At 37.9% G+C, this 16,867-nt stretch overlaps 1 protein-coding gene across 4 annotated transcripts in view; it reads left to right on the top strand.

The window, feature by feature from the left end:
- LOC125453139 (dachshund homolog 1-like) overlaps window positions 1–16,867 on the top strand; it is a 583,370-nt gene that overhangs the window by 533,646 nt on the left and 32,857 nt on the right. For all 4 annotated transcript variants that reach the window (XM_048532306.2, XM_048532308.2, XM_048532307.2 and 1 more), the window contains 4 exons: window positions 11,560–11,705; window positions 14,377–14,524; window positions 14,676–14,819; window positions 15,126–15,194. In XM_048532306.2, coding sequence (XP_048388263.1) covers window positions 11,560–11,705; window positions 14,377–14,524; window positions 14,676–14,819; window positions 15,126–15,194 — 507 coding nt within the window. The remainder of the gene's footprint in view (window positions 1–11,559; window positions 11,706–14,376; window positions 14,525–14,675; window positions 14,820–15,125; window positions 15,195–16,867) is intronic.

The raw sequence follows: 16,867 nt of genomic DNA, 5'->3' as shown, positions 1-16,867 counted from the left end.
TATTAATTGGACGGTATAGCTTTAAAGTGTTTTCCTTGTTTCAGGAGGGTTTTGCAGTTGTTTCAGTCAAGGTGACATTTGATTGAGCATTTTACTCTACATTTCTTGCTGTCTGCAAATTAAAGCAGTTGAATGGTTCTTTTTGGGCTTTGTCCAACTAACAATTCCTGTTTCCCTGATTAAAAATTGGAGAAGTGCATATAAAGCCAAGGGCAAGATTATACAGGGACTCCTATTATTAAATTTCATCATGATGCTCTGTAATTCAATACTGGACTTTGAGTGTACACTCCAGAATATTAAGATGGTCCAGTTACCTACAAAAGTGACAAGTTACTGTTCTACCCGAAAAGAAAACCTTTCAGAAGATTCTCGCAGGAACGCTGTGGCCCACATTTAATGTGTGCTGACCTCAGGTGCAAGCAGGTTTAGTGCAAAAGATGAGAAAGCTTTACCATTGAAAAGCGTGGACATCCCCTCACTTTATCAGTGGCAAGATCTTGCTCTGCCAAAGCTAAATACTTAATGCCAAGCTTTTACAATTACCTCTGAGGTACAAGACAAAAACAATGGGCAGCAATTCTCTTTTACTGCGACGAAAAGAATGTTATCCCTTGGCATGAAGAGAAATGTTTGTGTGCTATGTCCGTCCCTGCCTTTTCACAGATCAATCCTTCCAACAACATGTCTGCTTTGTGAGGAATAGTGATTATAGCACACACGACAAATGATTGCCTACAGAGAGAGGCCTCTTGTGTAGATCAATATCATTACCAATGTTCATTGCACTTAATGATGCAAATTTAAATCAGTGATTTATTGATGTGCTTGTGCTTTTTGGTTACAGTCTAGATCTAGTGACAAAAACAACTAGAATCAAATGGACTGATGTTTGCGACCTGATCCTATGAAATGCAGGGATCAGGGGAGGGTGTGTGGTGGGGGAACATCTTTGAGGTGATTAGACCAAAACTTTCCACAGACAACGTCAAAGGCAGTAAATAGGCTTTTTTTTCCCCTCTAATGACAGCACACTGGTACAGCTGGGATTGTTTAATATTTTACGAGTCTTACTTTGTTTGGCTCCGACTGATGTCGGGCAGTCAAGGATTTATGAAACATGTTTTTTTTTGCAGGCCATCTGTGATTTTGTATCTTTTGTGGCCTTGAGAATATGTTTAAATTTATTAAAGAGAAGGAAAGGCCTCATTATTTCAAAGTAGCACCAAAGTGACACCGTGAATTGGTTATTAATGGAAAGGCACTGCCATAGGGCGGTTGGAATTTAATGATATCCTCCAAGAAAATATGAGAGTGTCACTTTCTGAAAAGTCATGCTAAATGTCAGCTTTTAAAGTCACGTTGCTAATTTTCTGCTATGGCACAGTAATGTTTTCTATAGCATTTAAGAAACATGGACCACTGCATTTTACCGATTATTCCCTCACCTCCTCAAGCCCTGCAAATGTGCTGGCACAGCTTGCCATTAATCTCTAAATGTACTGAACAGAAAAATAACATCTCACTTTTTAGAGACAACTGAGATGGTCTCTAAGCAGCCCCTTCCTTACCAAAATGTTTTGCGAATATATCAGCCTGCACATATTTTGTGTTGAATCCATTGGCACTTTTCAACCAGTGTCTCAATACTGGACTTTTTCTCCATCAGTTTTTTCTATATATTCTGTTCACTTGAAATATTACCTTTCTACTTGCTAACCGTCTGCCTCAGATCAATCTATTCAACACTTTTTGGTATTTTGTTTATTTTTTTGAGCTTGCGTTTCTAAAAGAAAGCAGTTGCTGGAGCTGAAATATTTTCACTTTGATTAAAAGAACAGAAATGAATATGTGAAAGTTTGTTAAAGGAAAATGTGGACTGAGTTGGAATGACCACAACACAAACATCCACTTTAACAGGGAGAAGAGTGGGCCTAAGACTAGTTTTAACTCACATTAGGGCCTCTATGTGAATCTGAAGGCTAAGCTGGCAGAAGTGAACTGGGATATTTGGTGAGAACATAACCATTTACAGGTATTGGTCAGAATACTCAATAAATATACTCCTACTGTGATGAAAAAATGCAAGGAGAGAATTCACCATGTCATTCACTAAAGAAGGTGAGGAAAACATTGAACTTAAGAGAAAAGCATATAATTCCTCAAAAATAAATGGCAGGTCACATGATTTGTATAAATAAAAACAAAGAATGACTAATAGTTCAACTGAGAGAGAAAAAAAATGAAGTATGAGGGGAACCTAGTCAGAAATTTAAAAATGGGGATAGCAAGAGATGTTTGTTTAACAGATGGCTAAAAAAGCGAAAGAGTAAGTAAGAGACAAAAAAAACTGCAAATGCTGGAACCCAAGGTAGACAATCGGAAGGCTAGAAGAATACAACAAACTTGGCAGCATCTGGAGGAAAGGAGCAGTCAACATTTCAGGTATTACCCTAAAAGTCAATGTTCATCCTTTAAAGAATGAAAATATGATGGTAGTAGTAGATAATAAGGAAATGGTGTCCTTCTGCCTTCACTGTCGAGGATACCAAGAAAAGGTCCTAGTCAGAGTTATAAACCAGGAGGTGGAAGACAGAGAAAAACCTGGTGAAATTGTAATCATTGGATAAATGATATAAGGAATAGCAAAACACAGAAATTGTATGCATGGACCTCTTCTAGATATCTTGACTGGTGTCCTGCTGGTGCCTGTGTTGGGGTGTCAGCTTTTTACAAACTGGGTCAATAACATTGATGAGAGGAGCAAAGCCACGATAGCTAAATTTTAGAGAACAGATAAGTAGAAAGAAAGGTAAGAAATATAATGGGAAGAAGGTGTAAGGAGGGTGCAGACTGATATGGATACATTGAGTGAGTGAGCAAAAATCTGGTAAATGGTTTATAATGTGGGAGAATATGAAGGAGGTTGCTTTGACAATAAGAATAAAAATACAGGGTATTATTTAACAGGAGAACTGTTGCAGAATTGTGAGGTGCAGAGAGATCTAGGTATTTTGGTGCATGGGTAACAAGAAGTTAGTATACAGATATATCAAGCATTTGTGAAGGCTAATGAAACTTATTCTTTATTACAAAAGGATATGTACATAAAAGTAAAGTTAGAAGGTGCTGGAGAGACTCAGCAGGTCTGTACAGTGAGAAACCTACACCTACTCTGCAACTGTAGCTCTGTATTCTGCATTCAGTTCAACTAGATGCACTTTGTATTTTATGATCTCCCTGTTTGGCACAAACACAAAACTTCTCATTGTATTTCGGTACATGTGACAATAACAAATCAAACCAAATCTTTGCAACAAAGAGTGAGAGTTCAGGTGGTTATTTTGCCCGCCCAGTGCAGAGTTAGGGTACCCGCTCAAGGCTGGTGAGGACTCCTATTATTCTGACCCAGGTGCACACTTGCATAGGGTACATCAAATTAGAGAAATGAATGCATGCTTCTGAGGATGATGTGGGAGAAGTGGGTTCCTGCTTTTGGGTCACTGGCACAACTACTGGGAAATTAGGAACTGTATCATTGGGATGGTCCACACCTGAACTGCACTCCTGCAGTGTTCATGCAAACCAGATAAATAAGGAAGTAGAGAGAGTTAAAATAAATTGGTCTGAGTAAGGATCATCTATGAAAAGATGTGGTATATCAAAGAGGAGGGACAAGTGTTCTGATGCATGTGTCACGTAAATTAGTATGCAGACATTGTACCAAACATAGAAGGCTCAGGGGATGCTATACTTTATTGCAAGTGGAATTGAACTTAACTGTAAGGATAAAGCACAGCAAATGCTAGAGAGACTAAGCAGATCTAGCAGCATTTATAGAGAGAGGAACAGAGTTAACATGTCATGTCTTTAGACTTGAAATGTTAACTCTCTTTTCCTCTCCACAGATGCCCGCAGCACTGTAAAGATATATTATTACATCAATACCTGCAATGAGCAGGTTGTCTTGTGAGGATAGATCGGGAGACTTGTTTCCACTGAACGAGAGACTTAATTGCCATTTACAAAGACCTATGCAGCCTTGAGAAGGTGATTGTGTATAGGATGTTTCCTTTTGTGAGTGAGTCCAGAACCAGGGAGCACCATTTTAAAGTTAGTTATCACTTTTTTAGAAAGGAGATGAAAAGAATTTCTTTCTCTGAGGGATGTGTGACTTTGAAACTTTGCCTCAGAAGACTACAGAGACAGAGTAATTGAATATTTTTAATGTGGAGGTGCATTGATTTGTATGAAACAAGTGAATTAAAGGTTGATGGAAGTCTGGAATTCAAAACACAGATAAGAAATTATCTTGTTGAGTGGTTAACAGGCCTGAGGGGGCAAATGGCCTACTTCTGCTCTTAACTTTTCACAGATGGCCTGGTGGCTCAGTGGTTAGCACTGCTTCCTCATAGCACCAGGAACCTGGGTTAAGTTCCACCCTTGGGAGACTGTCTGTGTGGAGTTTGCACATTCTCCTTGCGTCTGCTTAGGTTTCCTTCGGTTGTGGGTTCGGTGAATTGGCCATGCTTAATTGTCCATAGTGTCTAGGGATGTGTAGGTGAGGTAGATTTGCGATGGAAAATGTAGAGTAGGAGGTTGGGTCTGGGTGGGCTACTCTTCAGAGGTTCAGTGTGGACTTGATGTGCCAAATGGCCTACTTCCACACTGTAGTGATTCTATGAACTTGTATGTTTTTATTTGATGAATATCAGATACAAGTGTTGAAAATCATGTGAAGTCTGGGCAGAGTTAAACTATCTCTATTCACAGAAAGCTTGAGATCCAGAGAATGCAGGTTTGACATGATTGACTAAAAAAGACCAGAATTGACAAAAGATATTTTTCTCTGTAATGCTTTGTTAGAGTCTGAGTGCACTGCTCAAGTGTGTGGTAGTGGTAGTAGTGTATGCAGATGTGATTTTTAATGGGAATTAGATAAACAAATGATGTAAAGTAATTTGCAGATTCACCGGCAAAGACCAGGGGAGTGGAAATAACCAAATTGTTCATGCATCAGAGGACTGACCATGACAGGGGGCCGAATGGCCTCATGTGCTGTAACCATTTAATATTTCTACGATTTTATCATTTTTGCATGCTCACGACCATTGGTAGAAATCACTGGGAAAGGTTTTATTGACATTGGGGCACTTTCATCTGTCTTGTAAGTTCTGATTATGTCAACTAGCAAAGCTGACTTAATTGTTTTTGCAGTAATTTGAAATGGATGGTTACACAAAATGCACATTGAAGAATTTATTGAACAGACACAACTTCTGCAGTTACCCAACTATACCATGGAAATGAAGCTGTAAAGAAGTTAACTCAGTTGGTGAAACTGTAGATATTAGAAGGTCAGAAGAAACTGTGCTAAAATTCATATTTCACTTTCTCTCACAAGGTGACAATTGTATCAGAATTGTTATGCCTGGCACTGTCATGTTATACAAAGCTGTTTTCACAGATAGTCTAAACTAGAAAGGGTGTATGTGTGCGTGCCAATAAAGATCCAAACATATTCCCTTCTGCATGATTTCATGCTGTAAGTAACATGGAATCTACCAAAAGTTAATCCATGTTTTTTTTTGAATATTGAAGATAATATTCAGCATGTGCTGCATTGCAATATGTTTTAATATAGATGGTAGAAAGTGGCTGCTATAGATTTCATTTCAGATGGGTGAGTAGTTTTTGCTACTCACCGATGATAATGATAGAAGATGACATTCTGGTGCAGAAGTTCTAAGAGAACAGATTGCATAGTATGTAAATTGAAAGTGTTCAGCTGAAAATTGCTCAAAAAGTAACTCACGGATAATTGTGTCCACTACTCATCCAGAAATGCACTGAGGCTATACAGCTATATGAGAATTGTGACACATCGCACGATGATCCTTCCAGTTCAAAGATACACACTACAGTATTGAGACGTGAATGTTTCCAGTGCCCCATCATGGTTTACTAATGTTAGCAGTGACAGATTTTTCATTATCATTTGCCAAAGTTACAAACATTGAGTCATCCTTTCTTTGACTGGTCCTTTAAACAGCAAACCTCACGATGGGAATGGAGACAATTAATCCGAAGGTTATTTATCAATGCCAGGAACTGTCAGAGGCCCCTGTTGTAGCCACCGAGAAAGCAATTTCACATTATGCTATTTCATTCTGAATGCATTTTATTTACAGATCTCCATTGTTTTTTTGCTGCCTATTATCAGGTGAAAGAGTTGCGGCTGAGATGTTGTTTGTGACACAGGTGACCTGTTAGGATTTGATAAGTATTTACTGCAGAGTACCCGGAGGGTTGTCACATCTGTTGTTGGCAGAAGTGATGGAAAAAAATAACCTGGAAATGAGGCGTTTGATTTTTCTGGTTCCTATACTCAAGCATCTGTTGCCATAATTAAGTGGCGTTCAATGATTGCAAACTGATGGTCAAATAAACATGCACACAACTCTCTGAATTGCCAGCATAGAATCTTCTGTTCTTAAAGCAATGAGGGGTACAAATGCAATGAGGAGAACAAATATGCTCACTTCAGCTGGAACAGAAGGACAACTTTTATTTTGATGGCAGCTGCTTGACTTTAATAATTAACTTTCCCAGAAGATTGAACTGTTTGTATAATTAATCGCTAACTTAGAATTGTAAGAGTGAAGTTGGCACTGGCAAACGGTGGGATAACTGTCAATTCTAGAGAGCTCAGTTTCATTTTAACCAAGTTTTTAAATAGTAAACCATTGCTTGACTGTTTTAAACTGCCCACTTATTGAATAGCTCAGCCTTTTTTGAGAGTGTGCAAAGATCGAGAGGTGGAAAGGAACTGACAGCTTAAAGCAGATATCGTTATTCAGCATGCATTTTGGCAATAAAAATGTTCCACTTTATCGATTTCTATTGAAGACCTTCCACACTGAAACTTTAAGTAAGCCAAAGTTCCTTTTTAACTAACTATGAAAGCTGTATGCACACGCGCTTGCGCACACACACATAAACAAACACACAAAGTCTCACCACATAAATGAGTCCTGTTTAGTATTCAGCACTGTCTATGGTGGTAAGATGAATGAGAATGGAAAACTAATTACAATCAAAGCCCTCATTATTCTGCACAAATGGATGTACAACAAGTGAATCTGTTTTTTAAAACAATTGTCAGGTAAACAGAGTACCTATCTACATGCCCAAGACTGACAGGCTAATCAGTAATTTCACAGTGATGTGATGCCACTTGCATAAACTAAGATGTAATGGTACTGTGCAAGCACCTCAAGACTGCTGGCCTGAAACTCTTTGACACAAATGAGGAAGTTAACTTCCACGAAAAGTACCAATGTGAAATGTAATATCAGTAACCCAGAGGCAAAGCTTTCATTTATCGAAGCTAACCAAACTTCATAGCAACAGGCTGCGATTGTTGAATATGATTGAATTATCAAAAAGATGTTAAAAATACACAAAACCAAAATAAATATTTTGCAAATTACAACTAATGGTGGCTCTGCATTTTTAAAAATACTTCGGGAAATAAATCAGCCCAGAAGTGCTGACAGTGTTTTAGTTAATTCAATGGTGCATTCTTGCTTCCAGCTTTTAAAGGGATGCACATTCAACTTTTAAATCTGATATTAGTTAATGACTGATAGTCTAGGACTGGTAACTAAATGCTTGCAGTCTATGTGCAGATGCTGGGATTATCTCCAATGTTTTCACTCAATCTGCTGTAGAAATACATGGAATAAATAGTATAAACTAATTAACATGGCACCAGCTGTTGCCACTGTTTGGCAGGCATCTGCAGATTGAGAGCTGCAGCATTTTCTTCCATGTAATTTAGTTTGCAGTGCAAGTGGGATCCTAATGTTGCAGGCTTTTGAATGTAACTTAAGAATCTGCTGCCTTTGTGTAGACTGTTACCTTGTGGACAGTTGTATATGTGTGTATAAGCAGTTTTACTGCAGATGGAACAGATGGCAGATGTACAACTGTGAAAATTGATAGATGGGATATGATGTCATTACTTAGACTTAGCAAAGGAATAGATTTTTTTGTGGGGCTATTCAGGCTCTGCGTTTTGGCCTGTGCTAATCTTAATTTTTAATTCTGATCTCCTTTGACACATTCATGATTTAAAATGTATTGCTTGTATCGTTTTATGTCACAGCTTAACCTCTGTGGAATGGAAATTTTATTTTAACATGTTGCTTAAAAAGGAAATTTACAGACATTCTTTCCCTGGCTTTCCACATTTATTGTGCTGAATTTTGCTTGTTCTAATTCAATGATAATTCAAACTGTTGTGTGGAGGTTAATTGCTGTAAAGCTAAGAACAATCTTTTGTTTGAAGTTACGTATATCCCCTAACCTGATTCAGCACTGCACAAATGTGAACATCATGCATGTATTGATTAGAATATATTTATTAAAACCTAAACTGGTTTAGAATGCTAGATTCCCTTATGAAATTGAGCAATTCTGTACAGGAATTAACACACGTACTATTTCTATCCAATATAGAATATCAGCAATCAGGCTATTTCTCTTAGTTCTATACTTAGTTTAATAACTAAAATTGCAGAAAGAACAAATTATCACAGAAGGTGTTATTTTCAAACTCTGTGAGATCTTGTAATGAAATGTGTAATAAAAGTCAATAGCATACAAAAGAGCATATGACCTTGAGCAGGCAGAAAGCAGCATCATGTTTTGTCTAATGCATCTGGGAGTTGAGAATAAATCCTTACTGTTTTGGACTTGGACTCCAGTGCCAGAGCTTGTGGCATACTGTGTAGAAAAGATAAAATATTAATACAAGGTAAATCAGTGCTTGCTGAGCTGACCGTGCCATATGGCCATGGTAGGAGAAACAGGACCCTGGCCAGTCTCAGCTTAACATATGGAGTGGGTAAAAGAGAGAGGGGCAAAGCTTGGACCAAGCTGAGCTCACCATATGGGCTGGGTGGAGTAGCCTTTGAGCTGGATGCAACAAACACATCTGCACACTGATGCATCCCAAACAGAATGTGCAGGAAATGTATAAATAATAGAAACAGTAAAAATTAATAAAGAAAATATAGCCTGATGGTTCAGATTAAAGTAGGTGAGCTCTGCTTTTCATCGCTCTTTTCCAAAAGTGCAACGCCCACATAAAAGATGAATAATCAAAGTGAGCTGAAGTCTGTTAAAGGGTAACATCAATCATTTATAGTACTGACATTTTTGCATTGCGTTTAACATATGGTATACAAGAACACTTTACAATAGTGCATGAAAGATGGACAAAAGAACTTGTTTCATTAATTATTTTACATAAGAATTATTAATAATATATTGTCAATTTTGTACCTAAGTATAATTCTGCTTTGAGCTGGTATATACCTTATTTATGCCATTTATTATAGATGAATATAGCACTCATTCCTCCATCTGTGCGCTCAGTTAATTTCTGTCTCTTTTGAAGGGAATGACATGAAAAGTTCACATAGTTTGCCTTCCAATTTTAAAAAGAAACAAATTCTAACTTTTACAACAAAAACTGAAACTATTTTAGAAATGAGAACTCACATAGGCCAAAACTTGTGCATACACTGGAGTTGATGTTTCCATAATAATGACTGTTATTTGCTGAACTCCACAGCTTTTGCAAAGTGTAAAGAAAAGATTCTAAAAGGGTGCATGAACCTGATTAACCTGCCGTCATTCTGACGCAGTTGTGTTAGGAACAGTAACATTGACAGGGGTAGTACACACTCTCGGAGTATGGTTGAAATTAGAGGCAAGACACATGTATTTCATTTCTTGACCTTACACAAAACTTATTGGAGTGACCCAGTTGGTGTAAAGCTATCTCTGAGTCATAAATGTTGTGTACGATATGGCCAGGGCTACTATCTTGATTTCGCTACAGTAACATTTGCAGAGGGCAGCAGTGATTGTTCCTAGTGTGTGTATGATCCTGACTTTAGCTTTGAAATCACTATCCATGGACATTTTGAGGTACACCTCTTCAGAAGCTGGGAGGGAGAATGTCATAATTCTTTCCAAAGTGAGTGCAATTTGCTTTGTCATGAGAATATTTGTAGTTCAGGTGCTCCATTTGTTTTGTTACACGTTCTTCACAGAAATCACAGTATCAAAGAAAAAGAATGTTATTTGCAAGAATTGCAATGATCTCAGTTTGAACTTTGGGCCAAACACAGGATATGTGTATAAGATATAGAAATCTAGAGCAAAAGTTACATTGCTGAGTCCAGACCATCTATTTTTATCTTCCTTTTGATCATATGCACTTTATTAATTCTTTCTTCAGAAGTGAGCATTTCTGGCAGGGCCAGCATTTATTGTTTATCCTGAATAATCCTTTATTGGACCATTGCAGTCTGCATGGTGTAGGTACACACGTGATGTTTTGGTTCCTGTCTTGGCTTGGTTCAACTGAATGATTGCTACATCATTTCAGAGGGCCATTAACAATCAACAATTTTTCTTGCAATGGTGGGTTAAAACATGTCGCAATTTCAACATGTTGAAAACTTTGGTCTTTTAAATAGGACAAGATTTTGTTCATTTTACTGTCAAATCAAGTGTAGTGTTCCGATTGCATGTGAAGCTTTAGTGAAAAACAAGTAGTACAAATCCAATGATGTATTAATGACAGTTTGACTGACTTTAACTAATTGATTTCTATCTTGCACACACTTTTATCAGTTGAGCTATCAAACCAGTCTCTCAACTCACCTTTTAAGAGTGTCCTTTAACTAAAAGATTTTGGAATTTTTCTGCAAGTAAAAGTCATTTGATTTGATTCTTGCATCCTAGTATATTGGCAGTCCGATATTAGTTGTCTCATAATGCTTTCATACTGATTGATGTAAAATTCTTTAATCTCAGAGGGGTGCCATTTAGCTATTTAGTTTCTACTGGTTTTGTTATGTTTAATTAGTGAATATTGGATTTTAGGGCAGTAGTGACCCCTTTGAAAGCTGAAATTTGCTTTAACCGATATTGCTCAGTTTCATACAGTAACATTAACAGCAATAATTTCAGGTTTAGGAATCTACTTTCATGCAAATAAAGTTTGTGCATGTGCATTTCGACTTTTGAACTGGAGCTAGAACTAGGGATGGGCACCAAAAATTGAAATGGCCTTAATTCTACAGTATTGTCAATCAAGTTTTATTCCAGATTAGTGTCGCACATGTAATATATAAAGACAGTATTTTTTTTTCCCCCTCTGATTTTTATCAAAAATAGCTAGTCAATAGAACTTGAGTAGCAGGTAAATGAGATTGAATATGAAGAATTTTCTATTTTCACTCCGTAACTGACCATTATTCCAAAGACATCAACATCAATTTCTTTGCATATTCAGCATTAAAGTAGGATTTTAATTTGCTCAAACCCCATTTATTGGCATGAAGCTAAACACAGTGTCAATATCTTCCACACAATGGTCAACAAAACAGATCTGTCAAAAACAAACAGCATCAATGCTTTGGAAAAGGCTGCAAATTAACAAAGTAGGCAAATGTTTACTATTTCTGTTGTGTACAGATGAAGTCCTGATTTCCACTCCAACCACAAGGGAGTGTTTTGAGAAGCTTTCCCTGGCTGGCCAGCACCTACCACCAGGTTTTCCAACTCCTCTCCTCTTTCCTGATGGACTTTCTTCCATAGAAACTCTTCTGACGAACATCCAGGTAAGTGCAGTGGACAGTCACAGTTACATTCCAGGTCTTGTAGTAATTTTCCAGATCTTGTAGTAGAGTTGATGTCAGCCACCAATATGATACACACATGGCCCATTGGAATGCAAAATGGGCCTGGGTGCAAAATGAAAACAGCATTGCCATAGGTGTGATGCAATTGTTTCCAAACTAAGGCCATGTGCTGAGCAGTTTATCTGCACTTGATGATCAGATCGTCCATTAATATACTGATATTTTCCAAATCCATTTAGAAAAATCCTTTAGTGGAATGCCATTTGACCATTATACCTATGTTGGATCCTAGAGCCACCTTGTTAGTAATTCTTCCTACCTTTTCCCTATTTTCCTTTCAAAAGATACAGCTATTTCCTGTCGAAAGTTACTACTTAATCTGAATCCACTACCCTTACATCTCTGTATTCCAGATGATGAAAACTCACCATCTTAAAATATGGTTCCCCACTCACTCCTCTGTTTGTTCTTTGTCAGCTATTGTAAATCTGTGTCCTTTGGTCACTAACCCTCCAACCAGTGGGAATAGTTTCTCTTTATCTACTCTAAATGTCTGTCAAGAATTTTAATACCTCTATTAGATCTCCTATTAACCTTCTTTGCACTCCATTATTACTTTGGTATTTACAACACCTGTACTGTAGACTTTGTTCACTTGAATTTAATTTTGTTTTCTCGATCGGATTACTGCTGAAATCAGCAATTTTTAACTTTGCTGTCACTTATGCTAGTCATTGTTTGTGTTAAATATTTTCATAGTTGCCTTACATGCCAGAAAAGGTATTATTATTTGTCTTATGTAAGATTAATTTCTTGGGATACAAGTGCCACCTGCTGGAAATGACAAGTGACACTTATTGCTATGTTTAAAAGTTGTTATAATTAACCTGAAATGTGATACTTTAAAATAAATCAAAAAAGTAACACTTCGTATATTGTTGCCCTGGTGTCTTTGAAAAATATGTTTGGTACTTTGCTCAAGTCATTTTGCACCAAGCTAAGTACAAATGTGTATTGGAGACATAGTATAAGAAATGTTCCCAGGCTTTGAATCGTAAATATCACTCAATGACACAACCTTGTGAGCATCTCCCCGTAAGTTGAGCCTTTCAAAATGTGCAAGATATGGATGTTGTATAGTTATATCTCAATCAACACCATTCCTATTAGTGTTACAGGTTTTATGAGCAGTAATTTAAAATGTATACTCCATGTTGCAGCTTTAGATTCCAGGTCTTAGTGTTTGTTCACTGAGTTCACAATCAAGCTTAACCGATCAAACAGAATGAGCGTCATAAACAAAAGAGCTCACTTAATCAAATGCAAATAATTGAGCACCATTGTAGGGGTGATGTCAAGGCCACCATTATTTAGACATCCCTAGTAGCTGTCTTTGAACCATTGCTGTCCTGTGGTGTCTCCTCCAATTGGTTGACTATCAAGTTCCAGGTTATTCAGTCAATGACATTACAGCAACTGGCCAAATCAGGATAGCTTATAATATAATTCATAACTTGAGTTGATTCACGAGACAAAGAGGGAGAAAAACATCCCTTATAATGATCTTAAACCTAGACACAGACATTTCGCTAATGATGTTTTGTTGTTCTCTGACTTGCTTTGTGTGCAAAGGGTTGGCTAAAGGTTTTCATTGACAATACAGCACCAAGTCACATCCTATAATTTTATTTCGCTCCTTTTTGGGAGTGGATTTGGGAGGAAACACGATGGCTTCGATGTCTTCTGATCAATGAAATGAAGAAATATAGCCACTATCATTGATCATTATCTGTGAAACAAAGACATGCTTTTAGACTTTAGGAGAGGAGTGAGTTCAGTTATGGAGCCAGTGAAGTTTGGCATTTAACTCAATGATGGTCATTATTTGGCCCTACAGAAAAAGACATGTTAATAAATGTGACATTGGAAGGCATAGAGTTGCACCAGTCATCAGTTACTATTTTCAAAAGAGATAGAGTGGAGACAAGGGGAGGGATATGGGAATAACTTATTTCGTAGATAGCAAGCTCAATATTTTCACTGATGGGCTACTGTGAATAAGCCACCAGACATGAATTATATCACAGATAAAACAGCTTCCTAATGTTCACCATTGTCTAACATTTCAAAACAGGACCAAACATTATGATTAAAAAGTGTGATACTTTTACAAGAGGTGATACTGTGTGCACCTGGAGGAACACAGCAGGCCAGGCAGCATCAGAGGAACAGGAAAGTTGAGGTTTTGGATCGGGACCCTTCTTCAGAGCCCGAATTTTGACCCAAAATATCAATTTTCCTGCTCCTCTGATGCTGCAGGCCCTGCTGTGTTCCTCCAACTCCACACTGCGTTATCTCAGACTCCAGCATCTGTAGTTCTTAGTATCTTTGAGTGATACTTTTACAAAACAGTTTATCGTCTTTGAAAGACAAGTCAAACGCATTGTTGTTGGATTTAATTCAGTTTTACAACAGCCCATCAGAAATGAGTAAAATTGCTGGAACAGTTTGTCTTGTTGTTTGGAAAAACTGCAAGTGCAAGAAGACCTTCGCTGTGTCCCCTTATCTAAGGTTTTCAAAACTAAGCACGGGCATTTTGAATACATAGCTAATGGTGTTTGTTACTTTGTGATTTGTTTGGTGTGCACAGGGGCTACTGAAGGTTGCCATAGATAATGCCAGAGCCCAGGAGAAGCAGGTGCAACATGAAAAGACAGAGTTGAAGATGGAGCTGTTCAGGGAGCGAGAGATGAGAGAAAGCTTGGAGAAGCAGTTAGCTGTGGAACAGAAAAACAGAGGTAAGTGAGAAGAAGACAGAAAATGTGCTTTCTGCCTGACAGAGAGAGAGAGAGAGACAGACAGACACACTGAAGAAGCAATGTGATGTGTAAACAACCAGTATTTCAACACAAAATTTGTCAACAGTGTTTCACTGCGCCTCTTTTTCAGCAATAATTCAGAAACGGCTAAAGAAAGAAAAGAAGGCAAAGAGGAAATTGCAGGAAGCGCTTGAATTTGAAACCAAGCGAAGAGAACAAGCAGAGCAGGCATTAAAACAAGCTGCCTCTGCAGACAATCTTCGGGTCCTGAACGGTAAGAGCATGTAAATGACCTGTGATTGAATCTCATGAAACGACGTGGGCTCTTGTCACTTATCAATGCACAATAAACTTTGACAGAAGCACTAGTCACTCTGTATTCTGATTGCAGAGCAGGCTGATTAAAAGGTCGATCGCAGGAGAAACAAAGCAGTATAATTCACTGAGATTTCAAGAAATAAAATAATGACAATAATTGCCTGGCTCCATGTGTCAACGTGAAATAAATGATGCGAACATATATTGTCCAAGTACCCAATTTGAGAAGTGAACTCAGTATTCTGATCTTTCCCATTGTTAGATTCGGTGACCCAAGAGATGGAAGCTGACCGCAGCACTGGACGAACAGATGCTGAAAGGACAATACAAGGTACTTGACAGCATTGGTTATAAATGTGGCTCATGTGCTATACATTTTGCTTCAGCTTGTTATTCAAGCATGCAGGTTTCCAGCTGGGCCACATTAAAACGAGCTTTGGCAAGGTCGATCTTAGTCTGAATGTTTACTCACAATCTGTGCATTGATCCAAATTAAAAAAAAGACTTTCCTTTAAAAGTCACTTGATTCTTTTGATTTTTAAAAAATTACAAATGCAATTTTATCTGCTATATTCCACATAACACTTTACCAGTTTACTAAAATCAATTCTATAACCTATGGAGTAAACCAGACTCGCTAAGGTATATGATTACAATTTAATGATTTAAGTGACCTCAAAGTTTATTTTCCCTTAGCCGCATGATCACCTTTGATCATTCTCATGGTTTGATGTTTGCCACTCTCCTCAAAATTCACAAATCACCCTTGGTGTGTTGTTTAGAGTCTTGAGAGTAACTTGCTGAAAATGGATGCTGAGTTACACAGTGCATAGTTCGTTCGTCCACACTGTCATCACAGGGCATAGCTCGCAATAATTGCCATTAGTTCGAGGTGAACATCCTAGGAAGAACATGTTACATTTCCCGTGTAGTTTCTGCAGCCCAGCCACTACCTGTCCCAACTTCAGAACGGGTGACTTACCTGCCTGGTCAGATTGGTGTGAATTTCAATGCACATCTCCTGCGCCATAGGCTGACCAGCCAGGTTATGCATCCTCTGCAGGTCTCATATGAATTTTATTCAACTGATTCACCCACCCGCTTGCCAGCTATGAGGCAAAGGCTAAAACCTGCTTTGTTGTCTTTGTCGGGGACATGAAGATTCAGTTTTCTAATATTTATTGCTCAGTTTGAACTTGAAAGTGAACATATGATGGGGATAGTAATACCATATTCTAGCACTTAAAAATCAAAATATGACACCAATATGTAAACTGCATTCAAATGCTACTGTGATGATAAACATTATTTCCAAAATTGCTGCTATTTCCTTTTTAGTTTTACAACTGTCTGACTTCTGTTTCCCCTGACTTGTGTCCTCTTTAGCATCTCTGCTTTTAATCGCTTCACTATTGGTGGCCATAGATTCAGCTTCCTTCCCCTGAGTTCTGAAATTTTACCACTCTACCTCTCTCTCTCGTCCCTTTCATTGCTCCATAAGGTCCATAACTTTGGCCAAGCTTTTCATTATTTGTCTTAACGTATCGCCTGCAAATGATTCAGTGTCAAGTTTAGTTTGATAAACCTCTTGTGAAGTGGGTTAGGACATTTTACTATGTGAAAAGTGTGAGATAAATACAAGGTTCTAGTTACTTCTCTGCATGGAATGTAAAATATCATTGTGACAATGTATTAGTTCATAAAATCCCTACAGTGTTGAAGAGGACCAATTGGCCCATTAAGTCCACACCAACCCACTGAAGAGCATCATTCCCAGATCCAACCCCATACCTTATCCCTGTAATCCTGCATTTCCCATAGGTAATTCAGTATTATAATTTAGGAAGTGGCAGCAAGCTCCCACAAACAGCAATACAATAGTGACCACAAACTCAGTTTTTATGATGCTGATTTAGGGATAAATCATAGTCAGGATACTGGGGAAAAACTCCCTGTTGTTGCTTGAAATATTGCCTTTGCAGCCACCTGAGAGACCACGTGGGG

The sequence above is a fragment of the Stegostoma tigrinum genome, chromosome 6 (genome assembly GCF_030684315.1).
Source record: "Stegostoma tigrinum isolate sSteTig4 chromosome 6, sSteTig4.hap1, whole genome shotgun sequence".
Classification (NCBI taxonomy): Eukaryota; Metazoa; Chordata; class Chondrichthyes; order Orectolobiformes; family Stegostomatidae; genus Stegostoma; species Stegostoma tigrinum.
Note: the sequence above shows the minus strand (reverse complement) of the source record. Positions and strands in the feature narration are given on the sequence as shown.